Genomic DNA, 27,874 nt, shown 5'->3' with positions numbered 1-27,874 from the left:
TAAATTAACGTATATGACATCAGATGAGTAACTTTATTGTACCCCAGATTAGCTAAATTGAAGAAGAGCATAACATTCGGAAATGTTGACAGTGCATCAAAACTACTTCAAAGTAGACATGTGAAACTGTGTGTACTTTAACGAGACACACACACACACACACACACACACACACAGCTAGACTAACAAACAATGAGATACTGGGAGAGTATTTACATCTGGAGATCCCTACTCCTCCTTAGCCAAGTGGAAGTTGCGTTTAACTCTGGAGTAAGGTCCCAGCGAATCACAAAACACAAAGTCCCAGAGTACTCGTATCCATGAGTCATGATGTGGTAAATGATCATAGAACTCTGGAGCTATCTTCTTCACCTGAAAAAAAGAGGACATCAAATCAGTTAGATGAAGAGAGCAATTACAATGGACAGCTGATAATGATATTGCCCTATCACAAGGGCTTTACATTGACATCATAAACAACAATAATAGGGTGATCTAGGCTAGCTGTTTGGGGTTGAGGTACAGTTTGAATTGATAGAATTCAAAAGCAAGTGGAGGAGGATCGTAAACAACACAACTAAACAGGTCTACAGTAGTCTAATGTGTACATAACAGTGCGATCTGGGGTCCAACATAAAGCAGAGTACTAACATATACATTCAGTGCTGTCCTAACAAATGGGATTACACCTGTCAAACACACTAGACCAACCAAAGGAGCCGCCACTACCCCCCCCCCCCCCCCACCCCCCTCTTTCTCTTTCATAAATGTACTTACATCACCGAGTCATTCTAGTATTTCAGAACCTTTTCAAGGACTGGCTGCCTAGAGGGTGTTGCACACTTCTCCCTATGGTAAGCGTCTGCTCATGGGTGCTAACACTTTCAGGTGTAGCATTGGAACAGCACCAATGTGGCTTAGCCCAATGACATCCCCAACAATGTCATATGCACATAACATCACCAGTGTTCTAGCTTCAGTTGTAAAGGATAGGATAGAGATAGGATAGATGAAGGATAGAGGTAAATGACACGATAGATGAGGGACAGAGGTCCAATTACCTGAGGCAGGCGGCTGCCGGGGATGCTGGGAAAATCGTGGTGTTCCATGTGGTAGCCCACGTTAAAGGTGAGGCAGTTGAGTGGCCCGTAGTAGGAGCAGGTCTCAATCCCACTCATGTACATGTAGTGCTCGGCTATGAAGTGCCCAGAGAACGGATGGAGTCCCATACACAACAGAGAGCCGGCCACCATGTAGATTACCGGCTTCGGCCCCCATAGATACAGTACCAGAGCATCAAAGGCTATTTGCACAGCGCCGTTCAGCACCTCCAGTCTTCCCATAGGCTTAGGGTTGACAATGAGGGGCCGTATGGCATATAATAAGGGCTGGACGATAATCCAAAGAACCTTCCGGGCGGGCGAGTTGAAGAAGCGAGCCTCCAGGCGGGTCGGCACGTCCACGTCCAGCCTGTCCCCACCGAGGTACCGGTGGTGGTCCACGTGGTACTTCTTAAAGCTTATAGAGTACGGTATGCCTATGGGTAAGTTAGCGAACATGCTGAAGAGGCGGTTACGCATATGGTCCTTGTTGCCGTAGGCAACATTGTGGGAGATGTCGTGGATAGCTAGAGTCAGTGAGTGGTTGATGCAGCCACCGAACACGTAGGCCCAGAAGAGAACCCACTTCCAGCTAAGGTGACGAACCAGGAAGCACCACAGCACCTGGGTCAGGATCATGGCTGTCACCACCCACTTGAACTGGGGGTCCGGGCCCATCAGGGACTTGATCTCTGGGTACTTGGCTGTGGAGAAGTGAGAAGGTAGAGGAAGAGTGAGAGGGTGATTTTAGAGAAAACAAGTAAAATAGAAGAGAAGCAGTTTCTATACACACCTACTTTACAATACAGTGTGAGTATTCTCAAATAAATATTGACCCTCTGTGTACCACAATTTGTGTTCATTTTGCCCTGTACTGCAGAATACAAAAATGTGCTTATGCCATTAAAAAAAATCAAAGAGTTTTCAAAAGAGTGCCATCCCAAAACCTGCTGGGATATCAGCATTTCCTTGCCCTAATCCATCGTTTCTCAACGGGGGCGGTACCGCCCCCCAGGGGGCGTTCAGACAACATCGGGGGGCGCTGGGAAAAATATTTTTTAAAGGGGGGCGTTGAGGTGTTCTTGGGAGGCAGTCACGCATAAAGTATTTTTCTCATGAAAAACAGCTGTCAGCAGTGTTATTACGGGTACGTTCGTAAATGCACGAACGGTCAGTTCGCTCGGACAAACCGTCTTTTCAGTCAGAGCACCCATCTCTGAGCGCTCTGAACTTGGCCGGGCTCTGTGACGCAGACACATGTAGCGCAGTGCCCCACAAAAATAAAAGTGAGTGTCATCAAGAAGATGGAGAGGCTAAAAACTCAGCTAGCAAAGGCAGAGCTTTTGATAGTTTCCAATGTGTCTGGGTAAGCTGCATTGTAGAAGAATCTTGACAGTTCATGTACAGTGCAGAAATTGCAATACTATGCTAGGCTACGATAGAAAGAACCCCGGTTCATCCCATCTATAACGTCATGTTGACCATGGATGCACCATAGCTAATGCGAGCACAAGCCAACTTTCAATGCCCAACTTCTATGAGTGTTTTCCTTGTAGGCTATGCTTGAGTGACATATGTTTCAGTTTGTGGGCTCATTGTAATTGTTGGCTATAAGCGAAACATTTCTTATTTTAGTTGTGATACTCAGTCCATGTCCCCGCCAGTGACGTGCCAAATACTCATTCCCCGTGTATAACACTACCCTCTGCGCTTATGCGTTCGCTTCCTTTCAATACAGCTTATTTAATTTAGTTAAAATGAGTGCTAATACCATACCACCATACCAGAACATCACAGCAGGAACAACCTATCTCAAAAAAGCGATCGTATTGTAACCAGTCCGGAAAGCTCTCTGTCGCTTACCAATAATCGAACCTAGAGAAATCACCATGGTAAAGTTGTTTTTATATTCGACATTCAACAGACATTCACATTCGGCATTTTAGGGACCGTGGTAAAAGTAGTGAAAAACCCAATGGAGATATATGGAATGAAATGGAATGGAATGGACTTTATTTGTCATTGCTACAGTACAGGTACCAAACAACGAAATTTAGGAGGGGTGGCTCTGTCAGGGAAAAACCTTCCGCTGGGCAAAAGCTACCGGGGGTGCGGCCTAAAGGCCGGTTTAGGCTTCTGCGTAAAGTCGACGCCGTAGGCTACGCGTAAGCTTACGTAGTCCCGCGTGGACGTGCGTAGCCTGGACGTGCTCCTTTCAAAAAATCTATCCACGCGTCAGAGCGCACGTTAACCGTAAGCTCTGTGATTGGTCCGCTTGGTAGCACATGATTCAGACAAGATTCCGACTCTCTCGTCGCCCAAAATGCGGAAGTCATGACAGAAATGTCATTCACCTTTTCTGTAATTACTTATTAATAAAGATTTGAAAAATTATGATAACCATCGTATTATCTTAGTTTAATGTCATTTCAATGCATCATATAACTTTTATTTACAACAACATAACAACAAAAAGATCGCTATTATGCCGCTTAGAGCTTTGAGCTCCGTTGAGTTCCTAACCGGAAGAGGCACAGCACAGGGGCTGAAAACACACTGCCACCTAGCGATGTGACGGTGTAATTGCAGCGCGGCCTACGCAGAAGTGTAAATTGCGAGACCTACGTAAGAATTTACGTAAGCTACGCACGTAAATTCGACGCAGAAGCCTAAACCGGCCTTAACGCGTCACGACCAGCTGGCACGCGCACGCGTCACGACCAGCTGGCGAGTGTTTTTGAAACCTCCGTTTTGGCCGCCATTAGCGAAAAGCTTTAATTTGCCTCTACAAGTGTTAATATGTCATTTTATGAAGTTTTAATATGTTTTCAGGCGAGAAAGTAACCATATATATTCACAAAATGTATCCGGTTTATCAAAATAACCCGTTTATATAAAGAAAGAAACGGAGGTCTGATCAGCAGATCATTTCTCATAAAGTTGCAAACGCAACTTGAGCCCTGGACTAAGCATCCTAATATGTCATTTTATGAAGTTTGAATATGTTTTCAGGCGAGAAAGTAACCATATATATTCACAAAATGTATCCGGTTTATCAAAATAACCCGTTTATATAAAGAAAGAAACGGAGGTCTGATCAGCAGATCATTTCTCATAAAGTTGCAAACGCAACTCAGCAATTCAACTTAATAAAAATAATGCGCGTTTCGTTCAAGATCCATTAGAGTAGGACATGTACAGTTATGATAAGTACAGTCATATGTAACTTTTGGACTAGTATAGTAGTTGATATTGTAATAAAACGTGCCAATGTCAGACGATGAACAAACACACCACGAGTCCACCCTGATTCAGAAAACAGAATAAACTTTATATATAAATACACAACACTTCAGGGGGATAACGTTTGCAAAAGAACTGTACAGGTTACAATCAGGTATATAATAATAGTTAGGGAGTAACATATCATTCACAAATTCAACAATAATAGAACCAGTATACGTATGTTACACAGTCAACTGTTAAGTGGGACAATGACAATCAACGGCCTAATCTCATCTTAAACCTCACCAAAACTCTCAGGGTGGGTGTAGGATGGAGAGAGGAGAAGGCAGGGTAGGTGTAGGATGGAGAGAGGAGAAGGCAGGGTGGATGTAGGATGGAGAGAGAGAGAGGAGAAGGCAGGGTGGGTGTAGGATGGAGAGAGAGGAGAAGGCAGGGTAGGTGTAGGATGGAGAGAGAGAGGAGAAGACAGGGTAGGTGTAGGATGGAGAGAGAGAGAGGAGAAGGCAGGGTGGGTGTAGGATGGAGAGAGAGAGGAGAAGGCAGGGTAGGTGTAGGATGGAGAGAGAGAGAGGAGAAGGCAGGGTGGGTGTAGGATGGAGAGAGAGGAGAAGACAGGGTAGGTGTAGGATGGAGAGAGAGAGAAGACAGGGTAGGTGTAGGATGGAGAGAGAGGAGAAGACAGGGTAGGTGTAGGATGGAGAGAGAGAGAAGACAGGGTAGGTGTAGGATGGAGAGAGAGAGGAGAAGGCAGGGTAGGTGTAGGATGGAGAGAGAGAGGAGAAGGCAGGGTAGGTGTAGGATGGAGAGAGAGAAGGCAGGGTGGGTGTAGGATGGAGAGAGAGAGAGGAGAAGGCAGGGTGGGTGTAGGATGGAGAGAGAGAGGAGAAGGCAGGGTGGGTGTAGGATGGAGAGAGAGAGGAGAAGGCAGGGTAGGTGTAGGATGGAGAGAGAGAGGAGAAGGCAGGGTAGGTGTAGGATGGAGAGAGAGAAGGCAGGGTGGGTGTAGGATGGAGAGAGAGAGAGGAGAAGGCAGGGTGGGTGTAGGATGGAGAGAGAGAGGAGAAGGCAGGGTGGGTGTAGGATGGAGAGAGAGAGGAGAAGGCAGGGTAGGTGTAGGATGGAGAGAGAGAAGGCAGGGTGGGTGTAGGATGGAGAGAGAGAGAGGAGAAGGCAGGGTGGGTGTAGGATGGAGAGAGAGGAGAAGGCAGGGTGGGTGTAGGATGGAGAGAGAGAGGAGAAGGCAGGGTAGGTGTAGGATGGAGAGAGAGAAGGCAGGGTGGGTGTAGGATGGAGAGAGAGAAGGCAGGGTAGGTGTAGGATGGAGAGAGAGAGAGGAGAAGGCAGGGTAGGTGTAGGATGGAGAGAGAGAGGAGAAGGCAGGGTAGGTGTAGGATGGAGAGAGAGAAGGCAGGGTAGGTGTAGGATGGAGAGAGAGAGGAGAAGGCAGGGTAGGTGTAGGATAGAGAGAGTATTTTCCAGATTGTACACAGATAGCCCTGCTATGTCCTGTCTGGTGTAACAACAACAAATGCGAGGCGATGTGCATCAACACACACAGACCCCTGGGTTAGCCACATAGCCACATAGCTGCTAAGCTGCCTGACAACCATGTAGGAAGCTAACCTGCTACTGCTAGTCATCGGATGTGTGATCTAACCTACCTAACGACGGATCGGTGTGTGTTTTGGTTAGGGTGTGTGATCTGTGGTTCGTTAAGCAGATGATTACATGGCGAACATGTGTGAACATGCGTGTATGTGTGTGTGTGTTAGCTCGGGTGTGTGAACATGCGTGTGTGTGTGTGTGTTAGCAGCTCGGGTGGCTAAACGCGACGTTTCATGGTTTTGGTGCGTTGCGTTCTGGCTTTAAGATCAGTTAACTAACTAACCATTAACCACTAGTTCACCAGTCATTAATCACCAGTTAGTCGTTTCACTGGACAGAAACAGCTTTGTGGGGATGGTTAAACAGTAACCTGTACGTTCTCTCTCTCCATCCTACACCCACCCTGCCTTCTCCTCTCTCTCTCCATCCTACACCCACCCTGCCTTCTCCTCTCTCTCTCCATCCTACACCTACCCTGCCTTCTCCTCTCTCTCTCCATCCTACACCTACCCTGCCTTCTCTCTCTCCATCCTACACCCACCCTGCCTTCTCCTCTCTCTCTCCATCCTACACCCACCCTGCCTTCTCTCTCTCCATCCTACACCTACCCTGCCTTCTCCTCTCTCTCTCCATCCTACACCTACCCTGCCTTCTCCTCTCTCTCTCCATCCTACACCTACCCTGTCTTCTCTCTCTCTCCATCCTACACCTACCCTGTCTTCTCCTCTCTCTCTCTCCATCCTACACCCACCCTGCCTTCTCTCTCTCCATCCTACACCTACCCTGCCTTCTCCTCTCTCTCTCCATCCTACACCTACCCTGCCTTCTCTCTCCATCCTACACCCACCCTGCCTTCTCTCTCTCTCCATCCTACACCCACCCTGTCTTCTCCTCTCTCTCTCCATCCTACACCCACCCTGCCTTCTCCTCTCTCTCTCTCCATCCTACACCCACCCTGCCTTCTCCTCTCTCCATCCTACACCTACCCTGCCTTCTCCTCTCTCCATCCTACACCCACCCTGAGAGTTTTGGTGAGGTTTAAGATGAGATTAGGCCGTTGATTGTCATTGTCCCACTTAACAGTTGACTGTGTAACATACGTATACTGGTTCTATTATTGTTGAATTTGTGAATGATATGTTACTCCCTAACTATTATTATATACCTGATTGTAACCTGTACAGTTCTTTTGCAAACGTTATCCCCCTGAAGTGTTGTGTATTTATATATAAAGTTTATTCTGTTTTCTGAATCAGTGTGGACTCGTGGTGTGTTTGTTCATCGTCTGACATTGGCACGTTTTATTACAATATCAACTACTATACTAGTCCAAAAGTTACATATGACTGTACTTATCATAACTGTACATGTCCTACTCTAATGGATCTTGAACGAAACGCGCATTATTTTTATTAAGTTGAATTGCTGAGTTGCGTTTGCAACTTTATGAGAAATGATCTGCTGATCAGACCTCCGTTTCTTTCTTTATATAAACGGGTTATTTTGATAAACCGGATACATTTTGTGAATATATATGGTTACTTTCTCGCCTGAAAACATATTAAAACTTCATAAAATGACATATTAGGATGCTTAGTCCAGGGCTCAAGTTGCGTTTGCAACTTTATGAGAAATGATCTGCTGATCAGACCTCCGTTTCTTTCTTTATATAAACGGGTTATTTTGATAAACCGGATACATTTTGTGAATATATATGGTTACTTTCTCGCCTGAAAACATATTAAAACTTCATAAAATGACATATTAACACTTGTAGAGGCAAATTAAAGCTTTTCGCTAATGGCGGCCAAAACTGAGGTTTCAAAAACACTCGCCAGCTGGTCGTGACGCGTGCGCGTGCCAGCTGGTCGTGACGCGTTAGGCCGCACCCTCGGTAGCTTTTGCCCAGCGGAAGGTTTTTCCCTGACAGCTCCCCTGGTGTTAGGAAAGGGAAAAAAACACATTTTAGAAAAAGCATAAAATCACAAGAAGGTAAGGAGCTGGTTTACATAAATAAAGGCTATGTACACAATCCACTGTACTATACTGCACATATAGTCAACTAGGGTTGTCATATTGCACAAAAGTATTTTTTCACGTTATTTTAAAGTGTCACAGTTTGCAGGCTTGAAATGTACATGTTTGTGCCTCAGCTCTAGCTGCCATACAATCCGTCCGGACTGTCCTGGGCCCAGAACTTAGGCCTTTGCTGTGTTCAGGGCCTTGACGGCCCTGTGGTAGAAGCAGTTCTTCAGTCTGTTTGTCTTAGCGGCCGGGGTCCTGTACCTCTGGCTGTCCTGATCAATAACTCTGCCAATATTGGGCCAATGCACCTCAAACCAATTGTAGATTGTTCTGGGAGTGCCCCTCCAAAAATGGCAACCTTTGGATTTCGCAATCAATTGATTAGGAATCTATTAAAATTCAAGAACTCAAAAACCCTATGGAGATTTGGCTTTCCTGATCAATAACTCTGCCAATATTGGGTCAAAACACCTCAAACCAATTGTAGATTGTTCTGGGAGTGCCCCTCCAAAAATGGCAACCTTTGTTTTTCCCAATCAATTGATTAGGAATTTATTAAAATTCAAGAACTCAAAAACCCTATGGAGATATGGCTGTCCTGATCAATAACTCTGTCAACATTGGGCCAATGCACCTCAAACCAATTGCAGATTGTTCTGAGAGTGCCCATCCAAAAATGGCAACCTTTGGATTTCGCAATCAATTGATTAGGAATTTATTAAAATTCAAGAGCTCAAAAACCCTATGGAGATATGGCTTTCCTGATCAATAACTCTACCAATATTGGGCGAAAACATCTCAAACCAATTGCCAATTGTTCTGGGAGTGCCCATACAAACATTGCAACCTTTGGATTTCGCAATCAATTGATTAGGAATTTATTAAAATTCAAGAACTCAAAAACCCTATGGAGATATGACTGTCCTGATCAATAACTCTGCCAATATTGGGTCAAAACACCTCAAACCAATTGTAGATTGTTCTGGGAGTGCCCATCAAAAAATGGCAACCTTTGTTTTTCCCAATCAATTGATTAGAAATTTATTACAATTCAAGAACTCAAAACCCTATGGAGATATGGCTGTCCTGATCAATAACTCTGCCAATATTGGGCCAATGCACCTCAAACCAATTGCAGATTGTTCTGGGAGTGCCAATCCAAAAATTGCAACCTTTGGATTTCGCAATCAATTGATTAGGAATTTATTAAAATTCAAGAACTCAAAAACCCTATGGAGATATGGCTGTCCTGATCAATAACTCTGCCAATATTGGGCCAATGCACCTCAAACCAATTGCAGATTGTTCTGGGAGTGCCCATCCAAAAATGGCAACCTTTGGATTTCGCAATCAATTGATTAGGAATTTATTAAAATTCAAGAACTCAAAAACCCTATGGAGATATGGCTTTCCTGATCAATAACTCTACCAATATTGGGCGAAAACACCTCAAACCAATTGCCGATTGTTCTGGGAGTGCCCATCCAAAAATGGCAACCTTTGGATTTCGTAATCAATTGATTAGGAATTTATTAAAATTCAAGAACTCAAAAACCCTATGGAGATATGGCTTTCCTGATCAATAACTCTACCAATATTGGGCGAAAACACCTCAAACCAATTGCCGATTGTTCTGGGAGTGCCCATCCAAAAATGGCAACCTTTGGATTTCGCAATCAATTGATTAGGAATTTATTACAATTCAAGAACTCAAAAACCCTATGAAGATATGGCTGTCCTGATCAATAACTCTGCCAATATTGGGTCAAAACACCTCAAACCCAGTGGTGTGCCGTCAGGGCCAGCAAGGCCTTCTCTGCTGGCCTAAACATCATCAGAATATACATTTTATTTTAATATATTTTTTCCACAAATATGTATTAATGATTCCCCATAGTCTATTCTCTTCATTTCATAGCTTTCCTCTTGGTTGCGCTGCTTCCAGTCTCCGATTGAGATTTGGAGGGCTGGCCTTTATGTTAGAGCTTTTATCCAATCAAAATGTGTTGCTAGGGGGCTCCAAAATCTATGTGGAGATATGGCTTTCCTGATCAATAACTCTACCAATATTGGGCGAAAACACCTCAAACCAATTGCCGATTGTTCTGGGAGTGCCCATCCAAAAATGGCAACCTTTGGATTTCGCAATCAATTGATTAGGAATTTATTAAAATTCAAGAACTCAAAAACCCTATGGAGATTTGGCTGTCCTGATCAATAACTCTGCCAATATTGGGTCAAAACACCTCAAACCAAGTGTAGATTGTTCTGGGAGTGCCCCTCCAAAAATGGCAACCTTTGTTTTTCCCAATCAATTGATTAGGAATTTATTAAAATTCAAGAACTCAAAAACCCTATGGAGATATGGCTGTCCTGATCAATAACTCTGCCAATATTGGGCCAATGCACCTCAAACCAATTGCAGATTGTTCTGGGAGTGCCAATCCAAAAATTGCAACCTTTGGATTTCGCAATCAATTGATTAGGAATTTATTAAAATTCAAGAACTCAAAAACCCTATGGAGATATGGCTTTCCTGATCAATAACTCTGCCAATATTGGGCCAATGCACCTCAAACCAATTGCAGATTGTTCTGGGAGTGCCGTCCAAAAATGGCAACCTTTGGATTTCGCAATCAATTGATTAGGAATTTATTAAAATTCAAGAACTCAAAAACCCTATGGAGATATGGCTGTCCTGATCAATAACTCTGCCAATATTGGGTCAAAACACCTCAAACCAATTGTAGATTGTTCTGGGAGTGCCCCTCCAAAAATGGAAACCTTTGTTTTTCCCAATCAATTGATTAGGAATTAATTAAAATTCAAGAACTCAAAAACCCTATGGAGATATGGCTGTCCTGATCAATAACTCTGTCAATATTGGGCCAATGCACCTCAAACCAATTGCAGATTGTTCTGGGAGTGCCCATCCAAAAATGGCAACCTTTGGATTTCGCAATCAATTGATTAGGAATTTATTAAAATTCAAGAACTCAAAAACCCTATGGAGATATGGCTTTCCTGATCAATAACTCTACCAATATGGGGCCAATGCACCTCAAACCAATTGCAAATTGTTCTGGGAGTGCCCATCCAAAAATCGCAACCTTTGGATTTCGCAATCAATTGATTAGGAATTTATTAAAATTCAAGAACTCAAAAACCCTATGGAGATATGGCTGTCCTGATCAATAACTCTGCCAATATTGGGTCAAAACACCTCAAACCAATTGTAGATTGTTCTGGGAGTGCCCATCCAAAAATGGCATTCTTTGGATTTCGTAATCAATTGATTAGGAGTTTATTAAAATTCAAGAACTCAAAAACCCTATGGAGATATGGCTGTCCTGATCAATAACTCTGCCAATATTGGGCCAATGCACCTCAAACCAATTGCAGATTGTTCAGGGAGTGCCCATACAAAAATGGCAACATTTGGATTTCGCAATCAATTGATTAGGAATTTATTAAAATTCAAGAACTCAAAAACCCCATGGAGATTTGGCTTTCCTGATCAATAACTCTACCAATATTAGGCGAAAACACCTCAAACCAATTGCAGATTGTTCTGGGAATGGCCCTCCAAAAATGGCAACCTTTAATTTTCCCAATCAATTGATTAGGCATTTATTAAAATTCAAGAACTCAAAATCCCTATGGAGATATTGCTGTCCTGATCAATAACTCTGCCAATATTGGGTCAAAACACCTCAAACCAATTGTAAATTGTTCTGGGAGTGCCCATCCAAAAATTCCATCCACAGCATACCGGCAGAGGTCACCAAGGAGGATTCCACTCCACAATGGGAAGATTCCCAAGTAGTCACTGAACAGCACATCTAGTAGCTCAGGACAGTAGTAGTGGTTTGGAAGTGCTTGATGGTTACTCTCCATCCGAATTTCACCAGAGACCTCCTCAAACACTCCCTTGAACTCCTTTGTAAAAGGTGACTGCAGGGTGAAGTGTACTCCCGACCGCTATCGGGCGATGGAGTACTGGGTTAAGTGTTAAGAGCATGGCGGAGGGTGTAGGACACGTTCCTGTTTTCTTTGGAATGAATCAATGCCACTACCACCCCACTGTCTTCCTTCCCCCAGAGAGAGTTGATCTGAAACACATTAGTTGAAATTGTTAAATATGATTTCAGACCCTCTTAGACAACATCATACTACATATGGTATGTACACTTTGACAAATGTGTAGATATATATATATATATATATATATATATATATATATATATATATATATATATATATGTATTTTGATATCAGATTGATGTGAACAGTAATCGCTCATGTTTGTGTTCATATAGTATATGTATGTGTTACAAGTTATGTCCATAACTGCAAACTGTGACACTTTAAAATAACGTGAAAAAATACTTTTGTGCAATATGACAACCCTAGTTGACTATCTGTGCAGTATAGTACAGTGGATTGTGTACATAGCCTTTATTTATGTAAACCAGCTCCTTACCTTACCTTGTGATTTTGTGCTTTTTCTAAAATGTGTTTTTTTTCCCCCTTTCCTAACACCAGGGGAGCCACCCCTCCTAAATTTCGTTGTTTGGTACCTGTACTGTAGCAATGACAAATAAAGTCCATTCCATTCCATTCCATTCCATAGCATTCGCTCATGTTAGTGCTGTTACCTAATGTTAGTGCTGTTACCTATATGTGTTATAGTATGCTAACAGTATTGTCTCATGTCTGTTGTGTATGATATGTTTGTTTATATCTTGTTATGTGTGTCTTGTTATGGTAATTGTATTCACTCATACGTTGTATTCTCACCCACAGGGTGTTGACATCTTTGTCTAAATAAATATCACAAACAGACATTGAGGAGTCTTCTTCATGTCAACACCATGAAGGTGGAATGCCCCTTCCCCGGCTGCGACTTCGAGACCAGAGACGTGTCCGAAGCACTCGCCATCGTCTTGCTGACAAACCATGGACATTCCCATCGAGGTGCGGAGGTTCAGACCCCAGCTCCACCTTGCAAAGATGGTTTCAGCATCTGTTGGAAGCTCATTCTGTTGGAGGAGAGGCTTTGTTTGTGTATCACCATGTAGTGTGCCAGTTTTGGCTATGAGCCCTTGCAAGACAGTGATATTCTTCTTTATCACCTCTGATGAGTACTTTGCCGTGAACACAACACACATGTGACGAAAGACTGTGAGAGCAGCCAGCATGCATGTGCTATTCAACAGCTGTGCAACGCAGTAAGTTGCAAACTCTCTCAGAGCCTTGTCTGTGGTCTTCCTGCTGAACGCCCCACTCACAGCCTTGATGATATGAGCAGAGCAGAGGTGGACAACAGTCATCTTCCTCATTTGTCTCCTGGTAAATCTCCCCTCAATAAGAAGGTGTGCCTTCTCGATGTAAATGATGACATTCTCCTTATTGAAGGCCAGAAGGGCACTCTGGATTAAGGCCCAACTGTAATCAAGCTCCACCTGGTGGACTCGGATGACTGTCACTTTGGAGATCCTCAAGAGGGTCTGCATCAACCAGAATGACAGATTTGGGACGGCGTTGTAATTTGTGATCATTTCTGTCACAGGCAGAGGCGGTCTGTCTCTTCCTCCTCCAGGCAGGGTAAGGCAGTAGTAAAATACCCTTTTGTTTTGGTCGGGAATTTTGCTCACTATCCCTCCAGTAGCATCTAAGAACAGGGTCACATGTTTTCTGCTCTGTAAGTGCTGGATGGCAATTCCCAAGCCACACTCTGTGTACAGATGGACAGCAAAGGGATCTACCTGCAGGTGCTGGATATATCCAGGACAGAAGGTGAAGGTGTCTGACTCTCGTTGGATCCTTTGAGTAAGGATTAATTCCAAGATTATGTCATTGTGTAGACGTGTGCTGCGATGGAATTCTGAGCCGATCTCTTTAAGCACATTTTTTTAAATGATTTTTGTCATGTTTCCAGCCACCAACTCATCCACTGGTGTCTTACTGAGTTTACGGTAGTATGTGTTGCACCTTTGTGAAGGGCTCTGGCTATCTTTCCCCTCTTTAGATATGTGGCAGGCCGTGACCTTACTTCCACTTTCTCATGTTTTACACATCCATGACTTGTTACACTGATTTGAACCATTTCACTCCTTTTTGATGTTTTTTTTTCTATGGTAAAGCTGTAGCGCGCTTCACAGGCCTTGAAAGTACAAGCCGCCTTCACTTTGAGGTAGGGACAGTTCTTCTTTCGGCCCTGCTTCACCTTAACATGTTGATACTGGAATGTCAGGGTGCAGCTAGGATTTGTCTTCCGGAACTTCTTGTAGAATATGTCAGTCCAAGGTTTTCGGAGCTGGTTGGTGCCAGGCAGCGGCTTAATGTCTTTCCATTTGTTTTTTTCTATGTGAATGTGGAATGTCTTGAGTCCTGGGGCCTCATTCATAGAACGTGCTTAGATCAAATTTTGATCTTACCCGTGTCGTACGTAGAAAACCACGTCAACGTAGTGATTCATACAATTTCAACGTGAGTCAATTTGATCGTGGAAACGATCGTAGCTCGACGTCGAGTATTCAACTTGCACATTACCTACTGGTTATGCGGAGTTATTACAGGCATGTGAGCCGCACTGGAAAAACGTTGCCTACTGTAATTCATGCGAAGTTTAAGTGGCTCGTAATACAATTAACGATGTTGTTATCTGCCGAGAAAATGAGTTAAATTCAAGATTTAAAGGTAACTGATGTTTATGATTGTATTTCAGTCTTTCTTTATATCCCTCCGGAGGTCTATCTCTCTTCAACATGCCTATGCCTTGCCCGGCCACGCGCTAAATGATACTGGATTTCGAGTTGAGTCGGGATGAGGGGGAATGGCACCCCCCCTGAAATAAAAACAGTCCAAATCATCCCCCTTCTAAAACTGCCATCCCCCCTTTCCATCCCTTATGTCATTTTATCAATGAACGTGGTATTACTGCCCTCTCCCGCTTCCAGACGCACGCCTACCCTATAATATAGTATTAACGCCCTGTGATAGCGGCTCAAATAGCGGCTGAATGAAGCCAAGTGCTATAATATAATATAATATAATACAGACAGTATATAATATTGTCAGTATTGTCTGTCTGTATTATATTATATTATAGCACTTGGCTTCATTCAGCCGCTATAATTGAGCCTCTATCACAGGGCGTTAATACAAACCTCATTCACCTGCGTTCAAATTCCAAGTATGTTTGGTATTTATAGAAGGAAGCACGTACGCAACTTTAAACCATCTCAGCCCGTTTTATAAATAATGCTTACGTCCGTTTAGAAAAATGTGCTTACGTGAAAGTCAAAGATGACGTTCAAGTACTTTTTTATGAATGAGGCCCCTGGTCTTGTTTGCCTGTATTTGGTATTGTCAGCAATGTCCTCCTCTGTTATAGAGAGCTCTGCCGTATTGTCGTTATCGGCATGCTCTTCCTCCACATTTGTGTCCTCCAGATCCTCCTCCTGTGTCATATCCATCTCCTCCTCCTCCTCCTCCTCCTGTGTCATATCCACCTTCTCCTCCTCCTCCTCCTCCTCATCCTCCTGTGTCATATCCACCTTCTCCTCCTCCTCCTGTGTCATATCCACCTTCTCCTCCTCCTCCTCCTCCTCCTCCTGTGTCATATGCACCTTCTCCTCCTCCTCCTCCTCCTGTGTCATATCCACCTTCTCCTCCTCCTCCTGTGTCATATCCTCCTCCTCCTCCTCCTCCTGTGTCATATCCACCTTCTCCTCCTCCTCCTCCTCCTCCTGTGTCATATCCACCTTCTCCTCCTCCTCCTCCTCCTCCTCCTCCTGTGTCATATACACCTTCTCCTCCCCCTCCTGTGTTTTGATTGATGGATGGTGATGTTACTATGTTATTAATATTCTATTTTAATGATTTCTGTGTAACAATGTAACAATAAAACATCTTGAATCTTTGAATCCTTGATTGATCGATAGATATACTATCTGATACACACTGTAGAAGCAATGTGTTTAAATGTACATAATGAACAGCAGTCTTGGGCAGGATTGCACTCATTCAGGAATGTCACGGCTTGCAGAAGTAGATAAGTAATGAGACCTATAGCCTTGATTTCACCACCCTCTGTAATCCTTTGCAATTGGTGGGTGGAACATTAGGCATGTGCTTTACAGTCATGTACTGTAAAGCACATCAGAAGGTGATGAAGTTAATTCAGGCTATCATTGGAAGCAAGCTGCCACCCCTGAAGGATATTTACATTATATTAAAATCACTGAGATATTTATGAAGTTCATCTAACCACTTTAACATTACCTTAGAGCCTACTGGCAAATGACCATTACCCAGGCGATACTGTACCCAGTGTTAATGGTGCTTTTCCTTGGCCCCCTATGCCATTTCATAGTGATTATTTATTGCTGAAGAGAATAGATAGATAGATAGCTATATTGATTGATTGATTGATTGATCCCACACCAAAAGAAGCCATGTTCTGATAGATGATTTATCTGTCCCAAATATCCTCTTTGACAAGGTGGACCATATTTCTCATTTCCATTTTGGATTCACTTTCAATAAGTCTAGAGTGTGAAACTCTTTAATGACATCTCCGGCTCTTGGTCCTCCTTTGTTTTGGTATGGCTCATGCACTTGTTTTGAACTTTGAACTATTCTAAAGAAATCTAAAATCTAAGTTAGGGTATGATGATTAATGTTTAATTATGTTTTTTATGTTTGTATCCCCAATGTTTGTCTGTGACCATCAAGGACCGCAATGGAAATAAGTTTTAACTTTATTGTGTCATCCTTGACAATTTAAAATCAAGAATATGTATTCTTCTGATGCATATTTGTATTTGTATTTGTATTTCTTTGTATATTTTTATACATTTGTCAATAAAATTCATTCATTCATGTCTATGTTGTATTGTTGCAACATTGTTCCCGGAAAGCATTCCTATATCGTGTGCGTGCATGGTAATAAACACATTTCTGATCTTCAGGTCTGATCTGAATTAATTGATTGACTGTGCTTGGTTGATTCAGAGGAACGATATTATGGAGCTACATCCATTCATCCGGCACGCAAAGGATTTTAATCCGGCCCTTTGATTAATTTTATTAGAACATGAAATATTATAATAACTTCCCACAAAGAAAAATGTTGTGTCAAGAATGCACTTCCATTCTATCTCATCCAATGGGAGGATTGGTGAGACGGTGAGAGATGATTGTAATATTTAATAAATAATAATAATAATAATAGTAATAATAATATTAAACATTTCTCCATCTGCCACTGTAATGTAATCTGTTTTGAATGTATCTTTAATTGGGCACTTTTGATCATCAGTATTGGTGATGGTGAGAAGTGAGATAATTAGATCAATATTAATGTAGCCTATATAAATGGATACATTTATTATACTGCCCTATTGTGTATGCTACATAAATACATTGTTAACACTTTAACACTAAATACATATGGGCCGGTTTCAGAGACAAGGCTTAAGCCTAGTCCTGGACTAAATCACACTTTCAATGTAAAATCTCCATTGAAGATGTTTTTTAGTCTAGGATTAGGCTTAAGCCTTGTCTGTGAAACCGGCCCACAGAGTATTACGGGTATACATTTAAAATAGATGAGTAGCCCTGAGCCTAATGGACGAAGGACTGCCGGGCGTTGTAAACTTACATGACCGACGCGGAGCTTAACCTCCGCGAATGTCATTTCAACAGCGCATCGCCCGGCGCCGAGAAATAGGCCTAGCCTACATAATGGAAAGTAGCCTAATGGAAGTAGCCTATGGAAAGTAGCCAAATCAGTAGCCAAATCTTCCACTTTATATTCCTGTAGACCTACTTATTTACAATTTATTCCGTTTGTCTAATCAAATATATATTTTTTATCTCAAGCAGGAAATTATAGTTTGTTAACCGTCAACAGCAGCTCGGATATGGGTCGTACCAAAAGCAAAGAAAATCTTTGGAGGAAAGCTGGAGGAGAGGAGACACTGATCAAAGAGTTTCACTCTCAAAATGTATTTAAAGTGAATCCGAAATGGAACTCAGCAGTGTGGTCCACCTTATGCAAGAGTATATTTGGGACAGATAAATCATCCATCAGAACATGGCTTCGTCAGGTATGGCACCAAAATCGGAGAGGGGTGAGATCATCAGTTGCCAAATTATGTGTAGCACGTACACCCAAAATACATGTAAATGTGAGGAAGGTGGATATGACACAGGAGGAGGAGGAGGTGGAGGAGGAGGAGAAGGTGGATATGACACAGGAGGAGGAGGAGGATATGACACAGGAGGAGGAGGAGGAGGAGGAGGAGGAGAAGGTGGATATGACACAGGAGGAGGAGGAGGTGGATATGACACAGGAGGAGGAGGAGGAGGAGGAGGAGAAGGTGGATATGACACAGGAGGAGGAGGAGGATGAGGAGGAGGAGGAGGAGAAGGTGGATATGACACAGGAGGAGGAGGAGGAGGAGGAGAAGGTGGATATGACACAGGAGGAGGAGGAGGAGGAGGAGGAGAAGGTGGATATGACACAGGAGGATGAGGAGGATGAGGAGGAGGAGGAGGAGAAGGTGGATATGACACAGGAGGAGGAGGAGGAGGAGGAGGAGGAGGAGGAGATGGATATGACACAGGAGGAGGATCTGGAGGACACAAATGTGGAGGAAGAGCATGCCGATAATGACAATACGGCAGAGCTCTCTATAACAGAGGAGGACATTGCTGACAATACCAAATACAGGCAAACAAGACCAGGACTCAAGACATTCCACATTCACATAGAAAAAAACAAATGGAAAGACATTAAGCCGCTGCCTGGCACCAACCAGCTCCGAAAACCTTGGACTGACATATTCTATAAGAACTTCCGGAAGACAAATCCTAGCTGCACCCTGACATTCCAGTATCAACATGTTAAGGTGAAGCAGGGCCGAAAGAAGAAGTGTCCCTACCTCAAAGTGAAGGCGGCTTGTACTTTCAAGGCCTGTGAAGCGCGCTACAGCTTTACCATAGAAAAAAAAACATCCAAAAGGAGTGAAATGGTTCAAATCAGTGTAACACGTCATGGATGTGTAAAACATGAGAAAGTGAAAGTAAGGTCACGGCCTGCCACATATCTAAAGAGGGGAAAGATAGCCAGAGCCCTTCACAAAGGTGTCAGCAACACATACTACCGTAAACTCAGTAAGACACCAGTGGATGAGTTGGTGGCTGGAAACATGACAAAAATCTTTTTTTTAAAAATGTGCTTAAAGAGATCGGCTCAGAATTCCATCGCAGCACACGTCTACACAATGACATAATCTTGGAATTAATCCTTACTCAAAGGATCCAACGAGAGTCAGACACCTTCACCTTCTGTCCTGGATATATCCAGCACCTGCAGGTAGATCCCTTTGCTGTCCATCTGTACACAGAGTGTGGCTTGGGAATTGCCATCCAGCACTTACAGAGCAGAAAACCTGTGACCCTGTTCTTAGATGCTACTGGAGGGATAGTGAGCAAAATTCCCGACCAAAACAAAAGGGTATTTTACTACTGCCTTACCCTGCCTGGAGGAGGAAGAGACAGACCACCTCTGCCTGTGACAGAAATGATCACAAATGACCACGCCGTCCCAAATCTGTCATTCTGGTTGATGCAGACCCTCTTGAGGATCTCCAAAGTGACAGTCATCCGAGTCCACAAGGTGGAGCTTGATTACAGTTGGGCCTTAATCCAGAGTGCCCTTCTGGCCTTCAATAAGGAGAATGTCATCATTTACCTCGAGAAGGCACACCTTCTTATTGAGGGGAGATTTACCAGGAGACAAATGAGGAAGATGACTGTTGTCCACCTCTGCTCTGCTCATATCATCAAGGCTGTGAGTGGGGCGTTCAGCAGGAAGACCACAGACAAGGCTCTGAGAGAGTTTGCAACTTACTGCGTTGCACAGCTGTTGAATAGCACATGCATGCTGGCTGCTCTCACAGTCTTTCGTCACATGTGTGTTGTGTTCACGGCAAAGTACTCATCAGAGGTGATAAAGAAGAGTATCACTGTCTTGCAAGGGCTCATAGCCAAAACTGGCACACTACATGGTGATACACAAACAAAGCCTCTCCTCCAACAGAATGAGCTTCCAACAGATGCTGAAACCATCTTTGCAAGGTCACCTTTTACAAAGGAGTTCAAGGGAGTGTTTGAGGAGGTCTCTGGTGAAATCCGGATGGAGAGTAACCATCAAGCACTTCCAACCACTACTACTGTCCTGAGCTACTAGATGTGCTGTTCAGTGACTACTTGGGAATCTTCCCATTGTGGAGTGGAATCCTCCTTGGTGACCTCTGCCGGTATGCTGTGGATGGAGACCACATAAAGGATGGAACAGAGGAAACAAGGCAGACAAACACTTATGTAGAGCAGTGGTTCGGAATTGTGAAGAACTCCATCCTGAAAAAAGAGAGAGCTCTCCGCCCTGCAGCCTTTATAAATAGGCAGTATGCCTCCCTACAAGGCAGATATAGGGAGCACATCATAAAAAATGGCATGCCTATGGAAATGCTAACGAGGCCAATCAGACCAATAAAGCCGAAAACGTGCCATCCTGAGGTCCCAGAGAACCCAGAAGAACAGTGGGCCAAAAAATGTCAGACCACCACACAGTCCCGCCAAAGAAGCAAATATTTTGACCCACCATCGGACATGCCATCGCCAAAGCACAAAACTACTCCTCTGAAGGTATCATGAACTACTACTACAGTACTATTTTGTGCCAAATATGGGCTACATTATTGTTGTAACAATAATATTTCTTCTTTATATGCTTTGCAGGTTAAAAAGTCCAGGAAAAAGAAGATACACTCCTGTGACAAAGACCAAGGGATGACACAGGAGAAAGAGGAGGATGTGAGGAAGGTGGATATGACACAGGAGGAGGAGGAGGAGGAGGAGGAGAAGGTGGATATGGCACAGGAGGTATCATGAACTACTACTACAGTACTATTTTGTGCCAAATATATTCTACATTATTGTTGTTGTAATTAACAATAATATTTCTTCTTTATATGCATTGCAGGTTAAAAAGCCCCCCCCCAAAAAACAAGATCAACCAAGATCAACCAGCCAAAACCATGGTACCTTGCATACATTATTTATTTAATTTACATTACATTACATCCATCTGTCATGTTGTCAGCCACCAACTCCAAGTTTAGAGTAGACATCCATCAAGCATTACAATGATTTGAACCATTTCACTCCTTTTGGCTTTTTTTTTGCTATGGTAAAGATGTAGCACGCTTCACATTACATCACATTACTGTCATTTAGCAGATGCTTTTGCCCAAAGCAACTTACAATGAGTCCATTTAACGTTGGTAGTCAAGAGGACTGTTAGTGATCAGGAATAATAAGTACACAAGTTCCAAGTGCAAAAGCAAGGTATTGAATGGGCAGTACAAGAATAAATCATTCCAAATACAATAACAATCTAATGTTTTGATAGAAGAATACCAAAAGCTCCGAAGCCCACTGGTGGTGCTCTGAGGCCCACCAGGAGACCACGGCCCACTCGGTGAGAATAGCTGCTCTACAAATTTGTCAAAGTGTACATACAGTATGACACATATTGATATGTAGTATGATGTTGTCTAAGAGGGTCTGAAATCATATTTAACAATTTCAACTAATGTGTTTCAGATCAACTCTCTCTGGGGGAAGGAAGACAGTGGGGTGGTAGTGGCATTGATTAATTCCAAAGAAAACAGGAACGTGTCCTACACCCTCCGCCATGCTGAGTTCCTGACACTGAGGCCACACCAGTGGCTGGCAGGGGAGGTAACCAAGACTACACTGTTTTCATAATTGTAAACATCATACAGGATAGATAAAGTTAAAATATTTCAAATGAAATACTGAACATTGAATTATTAAACATTTGTCATTTTCAGGTAATGGAAACATACCTCCAGATACTTATAAATCAGAGTGGCAAGGGGCACATTTTTTTTTTGCTCAACCACTATACTGGAGGTATGATTCTCCATGGGACGAGGGAGGCAATGGCACGTCAATCCCTACGAAAGGTACTATGTTCACACTGCAAGGCTTACTGCTCAATTCTGATTTACTGCCCAGATCTGATTTGTTTGTTTGGCTGTTCCTATTGCCCTTTGAAATGTGACCTATATCAGATTCCAGTGTGAACTGGTCACAGTCCAAAGTACTGACCTGTGTGCAAATGAATAAACATGTCCTAATCTATCCTACTATACTGTCTGTCAAGGTACTGTATGAAATGATTAGTTGTTCTAAATATCTCATACTAGTTAGTGCATTGTATAGGTTACAAGTTTGTACATTTTTTGATTCTATAGGTGCTGAAACCATTTTTGTAAACATGCTAGAGTTAAAATCATTAGATGCTTTAATCTTGCAGCCCTCTAGGAGTGACACAGTCACAGTCATAGAGGAATACTTGACTTTATTCATTGGCTGACAGTGGCACTTCAGCCCATCCATATACACACACACACACACACACACACACACACACACACACAGGGATGGCACGCCATTAATTAGATCCAGTCTTGTTTCTAATTGACAGCTTTTGTCTTCCTTTTTGAATTTGTTTCAGGTTTCATTCAGTGACTATGAGGCCATCATAGGCTTCATCAACATAAATAATGTGCACTGGACGTTAATGGTGAGATCATCTTTCTCAATCACTCCACCACACAAAATTGTGCTGCTATGTTAAACTAAGTGTATGATGAAACAGAGGTATGGTTTGTTACAGTTCTGTCAAGCTGCATCAGGCAGTGTGTTTTTAATCGACCCATCTGGAGGACAAGAGCTGGCGCATTCTGAGGATGTGGCCACAAGATTAAGGTAAATATGTACATCATTTACAAATATTTATGCATCAATAAGTCTACATGTAGGGCACAGTCATGTATGTATGGCACAACAATGAATCTGTTAGATAACAGAATTTGTTTTCCATACAGGGAATACTTCAGAATGCGGCTCAATAAACACGGGAAGAAAGACTGGCTGGGGTTGAAGTTGAAGGGGGCAACTATCAACCACACCAAACAACAAGATGGCTTCAGCTGTGGCGTGTTTGTTATGGAGGTGAACATAACATGATGTTTGCATATTCTGTACTCTTTGATATATTTAACTTTCAATTTTAGGATACTGTAGTTTAACAAGTTTAAATTATGTTCATATTTAGTTTGCAAGACAGATCATTGCAGAATTTCCAATCATCCCAACACACATGGTCTTAGACCCCTCCAAGAAGGGTATGACGTGGAAAAGAAAGGTGTTTGCTGAGGCCATTCTGGATGCATCAGGTGTGCACAATTAATTAACAGGGGCATATAAAATATTAATGCTATTACCCAGAGTATGACATTTTACAGCATACTTTCTTACAGACTTCAGAATCGAGAACTGTTGCTCCATGTGTGCATCTCAATCTGTTCCTGGAGGAGCCACACCTGTAATTCATTGGGTTAGTACCTGTTTCACTTAAAATTCTGTACTGTTTATTACTTATTTATGTATCTCTGTTTGGCAGATAATGCAGTCACACTAAACTTGCAGTATTTTGGTGTAATTTAGCAGATGTTTATAGAATGTGCCAATATTGTGAGATAGTATTGTGTTTCTGTGCTCGTGGGCACAATGTTGTTAGCATTAGGCAATTACCATCAAGTGGCAAGGCCCTTTTGGTCTCTGCTCCAATGGTCTAACCGTTGGGCTACACACCGTCCAGTATTCAATTTTCATGAGCATGTGATTTGGTAAAACTTAAATTACTATAAATGTAACAAAATACCATAAGTTAACTGTTAATTAATTCTCATTACTGTATTAACTAATACCTTAGTTGACATGGACATTAGTAAAAACAAAAGGGCGACATTGGATAATCTCCTGTTTTGTGCTATATGTCTGGAGATCTACACTTTAGCTTTTCCTTTTTTTTTAAATAAATTTGTTTTTCTGATTTTATCCCTTTTTCACCCAATTTGGTAGCCAATTGAACCCAACCTAGCATCCAATTATCCCCTGCCTATTGCGAAGGATCCGCCGCACGACCCCCGTGGCCGGCAGTCCCAGAGGAGGCCGCGAGGCAGACTAGCTGACTGGCTCCTCGAGCCCAGCACCGTTATTCCGGCACCCCGGGGGCGCTGTTGCGCGACGGATCCTTGTCCGGAAATACTCCTATACCCCCCCTCGGGAGCGGCCGCCCAATATGCCGCTCCCCGTGTGTGCCCCAGCCATATCCGGATCTGGCGAGCTGAGATTCGAACCCAGTCCCCGGTGGGCAGCACTTTAGCTTTTCCTATTCCACTCACTAACTCTACATGACGATAACATGCATCATGAGGGTGTAAGACATTATGTAACCGTTTCTAGGTTCAGTAGTTGAACCTAGTAGTTGAATCTGAAGTAGTTTGAATCTAGTATCATGTGCTACTCTCAGTGATAGTTTTGTTTTCAATTCTACAGATAGCCTGCTCTGTGTGCATGAGGTGGTTCCACTCAGAGTGTCTGAGTATGACTCAGGAGGAATTCAATGAGGCCAAGCGAGCTCCAGTCTGGAAGTGCCGTCTTTGCTGTGACAGTAAAAAGGGTAAACTCAGGTACATAGGAATGTATCACCTTAAAGCCCATTGACACAAGGAAAAACACCTTACTATCAATGACTGAATTGTAACACATTTCCATCCCAAATAAGACTATCACCACCCATTCTATGGACTGGTGGCATTGTTTTCTGAACACCACAGCCTAATGTGTCAGAATATATGGAGAAGTAAAGAGAGAATGTCTTTGAATTATGTCAGTAAATATTATGTAGAAAGAAAGAGAGAATGGGTTTGAATTAAATGCGAGGAAATGTCCCAGTCCAAAAGCGTTCACGCCCGGGTTCAGGCTATGTGGCCTGTCTACGCATTGACCCTTCTCTCCCTCTCTCTCGCTCTTCCTCCATTCCACAGGGCCCATTGAGCAGCTCAGTGATTACACCAGAATGCGCAGTGCCCTGTTCTAACTAACGACTTCGACGCCTCACCCCTCCCCATCAGTGTTGTTCTGTGCGTCATATCAGCTGTTTGTTCTCCTCCTCTCCATCACTCCTCCATCACTCCTCCCTCTCTCTTATCTGTTCCAGCTGGTTAGGAGAGATAGTTTATTTTTTGTGCCAATATTTTTTTTAAATAAACATTTTGTGTCTGAGAAAATCTGCTCCTCGACTGAAATAAGTACACCTACTGATAGCCTAAGCCTTGTATTGTTGTGCTACAGTGATTACAGCAGATTCTGCTGTCACCTCCCCGATAGTAATCTGCAATTGGTTTGAGCTGCTTTGGCCCAATATTGGCAGAGTTATTGATCAGGACAGCCATATCTCCATAGGGTTTTTGAGTTCTTGAATTTTAATAAATTCCTAATCAATTGATTGCGAAATCCAAAGGTTGCCATTTTTTGATGGGCACTCCCAGAACAATTTACAATTGGTTTGAGGTGTTTTGACCCAATATTGGCAGAGTTATTGATCAGGAAAGCCAAATCTCCATAGGGTTTTTGAGTTCTTGAAATTTAATAAATTCCTAATCAATTGATTGGGAAAAACAAAGGTTGCCATTTTTGGATGGGCACTCCCAGAACAATCGGCAATTGGTTTGAGGTGTTTTCGCCCAATATTGGTAGAGTTATTGATCAGGAAAGCCATATCTCCATAGGGTTTTTGAGTTCTTGAATTTTAATTAATTCCTAATCAATTGATTGGGAAATCCAAAGGTTGCCATTTTTGGAGGGGCACTCCCAGAACAATCTACAATTGGTTTGAGGTGCATTGGCCCAATATTGGCAGAGTTATTGATCAGGACAGCCATATCTCCATAGGGTTTTTGAGTTCTTGAATTTTAATAAACTCCTAATCAATTGATTGCGAAATCCAAAGGTTGCCATTTTTTGATGGGCACTCCCAGAACAATCTACAATTGGTTTGAGGTGTTTTGACCCAATATTGGCAGAGTTATTGATCAGGAAAGCCACATCTCCATACGGTTTTTGAGTTCTTGAATTTTAATAAATTCCTAATCAATTGATTGCGAAATCCAAAGGTTGCCATTTTTTGATGGGCACTGCCAGAACAATCTACAATTGGTTTGAGGTGCATTGGCCCAATATTGACAGAGTTATTGATCAGGACAGCCATAACTCCATTGGGTTTTTCACTACTTTTACCACGGTCCCTATAATGCCGAATGTGAATGTCTGTTGAATGTCGAATATAAAAACAACTTTACCACGGTAGAGAAATCAGCTACGAATGTCCCCTCCCCTCGCAGGTTCATTACAGTATATTAGATAAATGTATTACTGTTAAGTGTTGTTGTGGATGTTATCCCTAGTGCCATTCTGAGGTTAGCATTGCGATGTGTTCGTCTTAACGTTTACAAACTAAAATATATATGATCGCTTTTTTGTGATATGTTGCTCCTCTTGTGATGTCCTGGAAACGAACACATAAGCACTCCGAACAGCTGTCAACGTCTTTTGTTGCTATAGGAAACCACTACTCTGCTTGCGATTGATCAGCTGTCAGCAGTGTTATTACGGCTACGTTCGTAAATGCCGAACGGTCAGTTTGCTCGGGCAAAACCGTGTTTTCAGTCAGAGCACCCATCTCTGAGCGCTCCCAGAGCGCAGAGCTCTGAACTTTGGAACTTTGTTATGTTTTGATATGAGAAATTCGAACTAAGTGGTCAGTTTATGAAAATAATACCATAGAATACTAAATAAAATATTTAAATAATAGCCCCTTAGCGTTTGCCGCCATATTGTGACACCACCCCCCCCAAAGTCCAATCAAAAATGAATAAATATTAGCATCATAAAACAGCAATTTGGCGAAATGCAACACCTAAAAAAAACTACAAATGTTAGTTGTAATGTACAGTTTTGTAGCCTACTGTTTGTTCTGCACCGGACATGTGTGAAATTGCTGCTGTGTTATTGTTGTTCTGTGATATAACACAGAATATTAGTCAACATTAATATTCAGGGAAGAAAATAAGCCTACTTTTTTTGATGGGGGACCTGGGTAATGGACAGGGGGGCGCTGGCCCAAAAAAGGTTGAGAACCACTGCCCTAATCCAAAGTTATGTCAGACTGCATTGTGAACGTGTAATACCTGTCAAACAGGTGACTGCACCTGTTTCGGTTATGATGACAAGTTGGTTCCTTCTTACAAAACAGTGAATATATAGGTACACTATCCCCTAAAGCGAGCTTGTTCCACATGTGTTAGTTGCATGGCATGGATCAGTTAAAGTGAACTGTCATGTTTTTTATCCCCTAAAGCGAGTCATGCAGATCTAGGTCGCATGTGGGTCTAATTGTGATCTAATTGCTATCACGTGAAACATCGCTTTTATCACCGTTGGGTGAATTAGTTGAGCTGTTAAATGACAACGCTTCCCCTCTCTCCATGATAATAGTCTACTCTACACGATTAAAACGTTGATCTTCTTAGAATTTCTGATTCTAATAATTTCACACTGTGACAGTTATGGGACACTCCAACACACTTGTTGCCTCAAGTCACTCAGAGTAAATGAAGCGCTCACCTAGTATCTGTTTCCTTCGGCTACAATGCGGTTGCTCAGTATAAACCCATTCGAAGTCATCCCTCGTTACCGTGTTCCCCATATTGCGCTCACAGCAGGGCTAACTGCTAGTTTCGAGGTCTAGATGTCTCGAAAAACAGAGACTCGAGTCGCTGGTGTCTGAACGCTCCTGTGTGCACAGGTGTATGACCTGGTACACGCCCAGTCAATCACCTCAAAAGCAGTTGTGGTTATTCTGCATACCAAGGAATAGGGGC

The 27,874-nt window shown here is 42.8% G+C and overlaps 2 protein-coding genes across 2 annotated transcripts; one reads left to right on the top strand and one right to left on the bottom strand.

Moving 5' to 3' along the window:
• Positions 1-228: 228 nt before the first annotated feature.
• Positions 229-27,699, bottom strand: LOC308156878 (sphingolipid delta(4)-desaturase/C4-monooxygenase DES2-like; the record flags this gene model as incomplete). Its single annotated transcript, XM_080530326.1, has 3 exons — positions 229-372; positions 1,062-1,804; positions 27,618-27,699. 3 exons carry the CDS (start codon positions 27,697-27,699, stop codon positions 229-231), a joined length of 969 nt encoding a protein of 322 aa, XP_080386452.1.
• LOC308156879 (uncharacterized protein) lies at positions 22,843-25,046 on the top strand. Its single transcript, XM_080530327.1, has 7 exons — positions 22,843-22,853; positions 22,973-23,099; positions 23,203-23,323; positions 23,408-23,484; positions 24,012-24,299; positions 24,489-24,622; positions 24,980-25,046. The coding sequence occupies exons 2-7, from the start codon at positions 22,986-22,988 to the stop codon at positions 24,987-24,989; spliced, it is 744 nt and encodes a 247-aa protein (XP_080386453.1). The 5' UTR covers positions 22,843-22,853; positions 22,973-22,985; the 3' UTR covers positions 24,990-25,046.
• Positions 27,700-27,874: the final 175 nt, after the last annotated feature.

The sequence above is a fragment of the Nansenia antarctica genome (assembly GCF_963989245.1).
Source record: "Nansenia antarctica genome assembly, chromosome: 4".
Classification (NCBI taxonomy): Eukaryota; Metazoa; Chordata; class Actinopteri; order Argentiniformes; family Microstomatidae; genus Nansenia; species Nansenia antarctica.
This window is presented reverse-complemented; position numbering and strand designations above follow the sequence as displayed.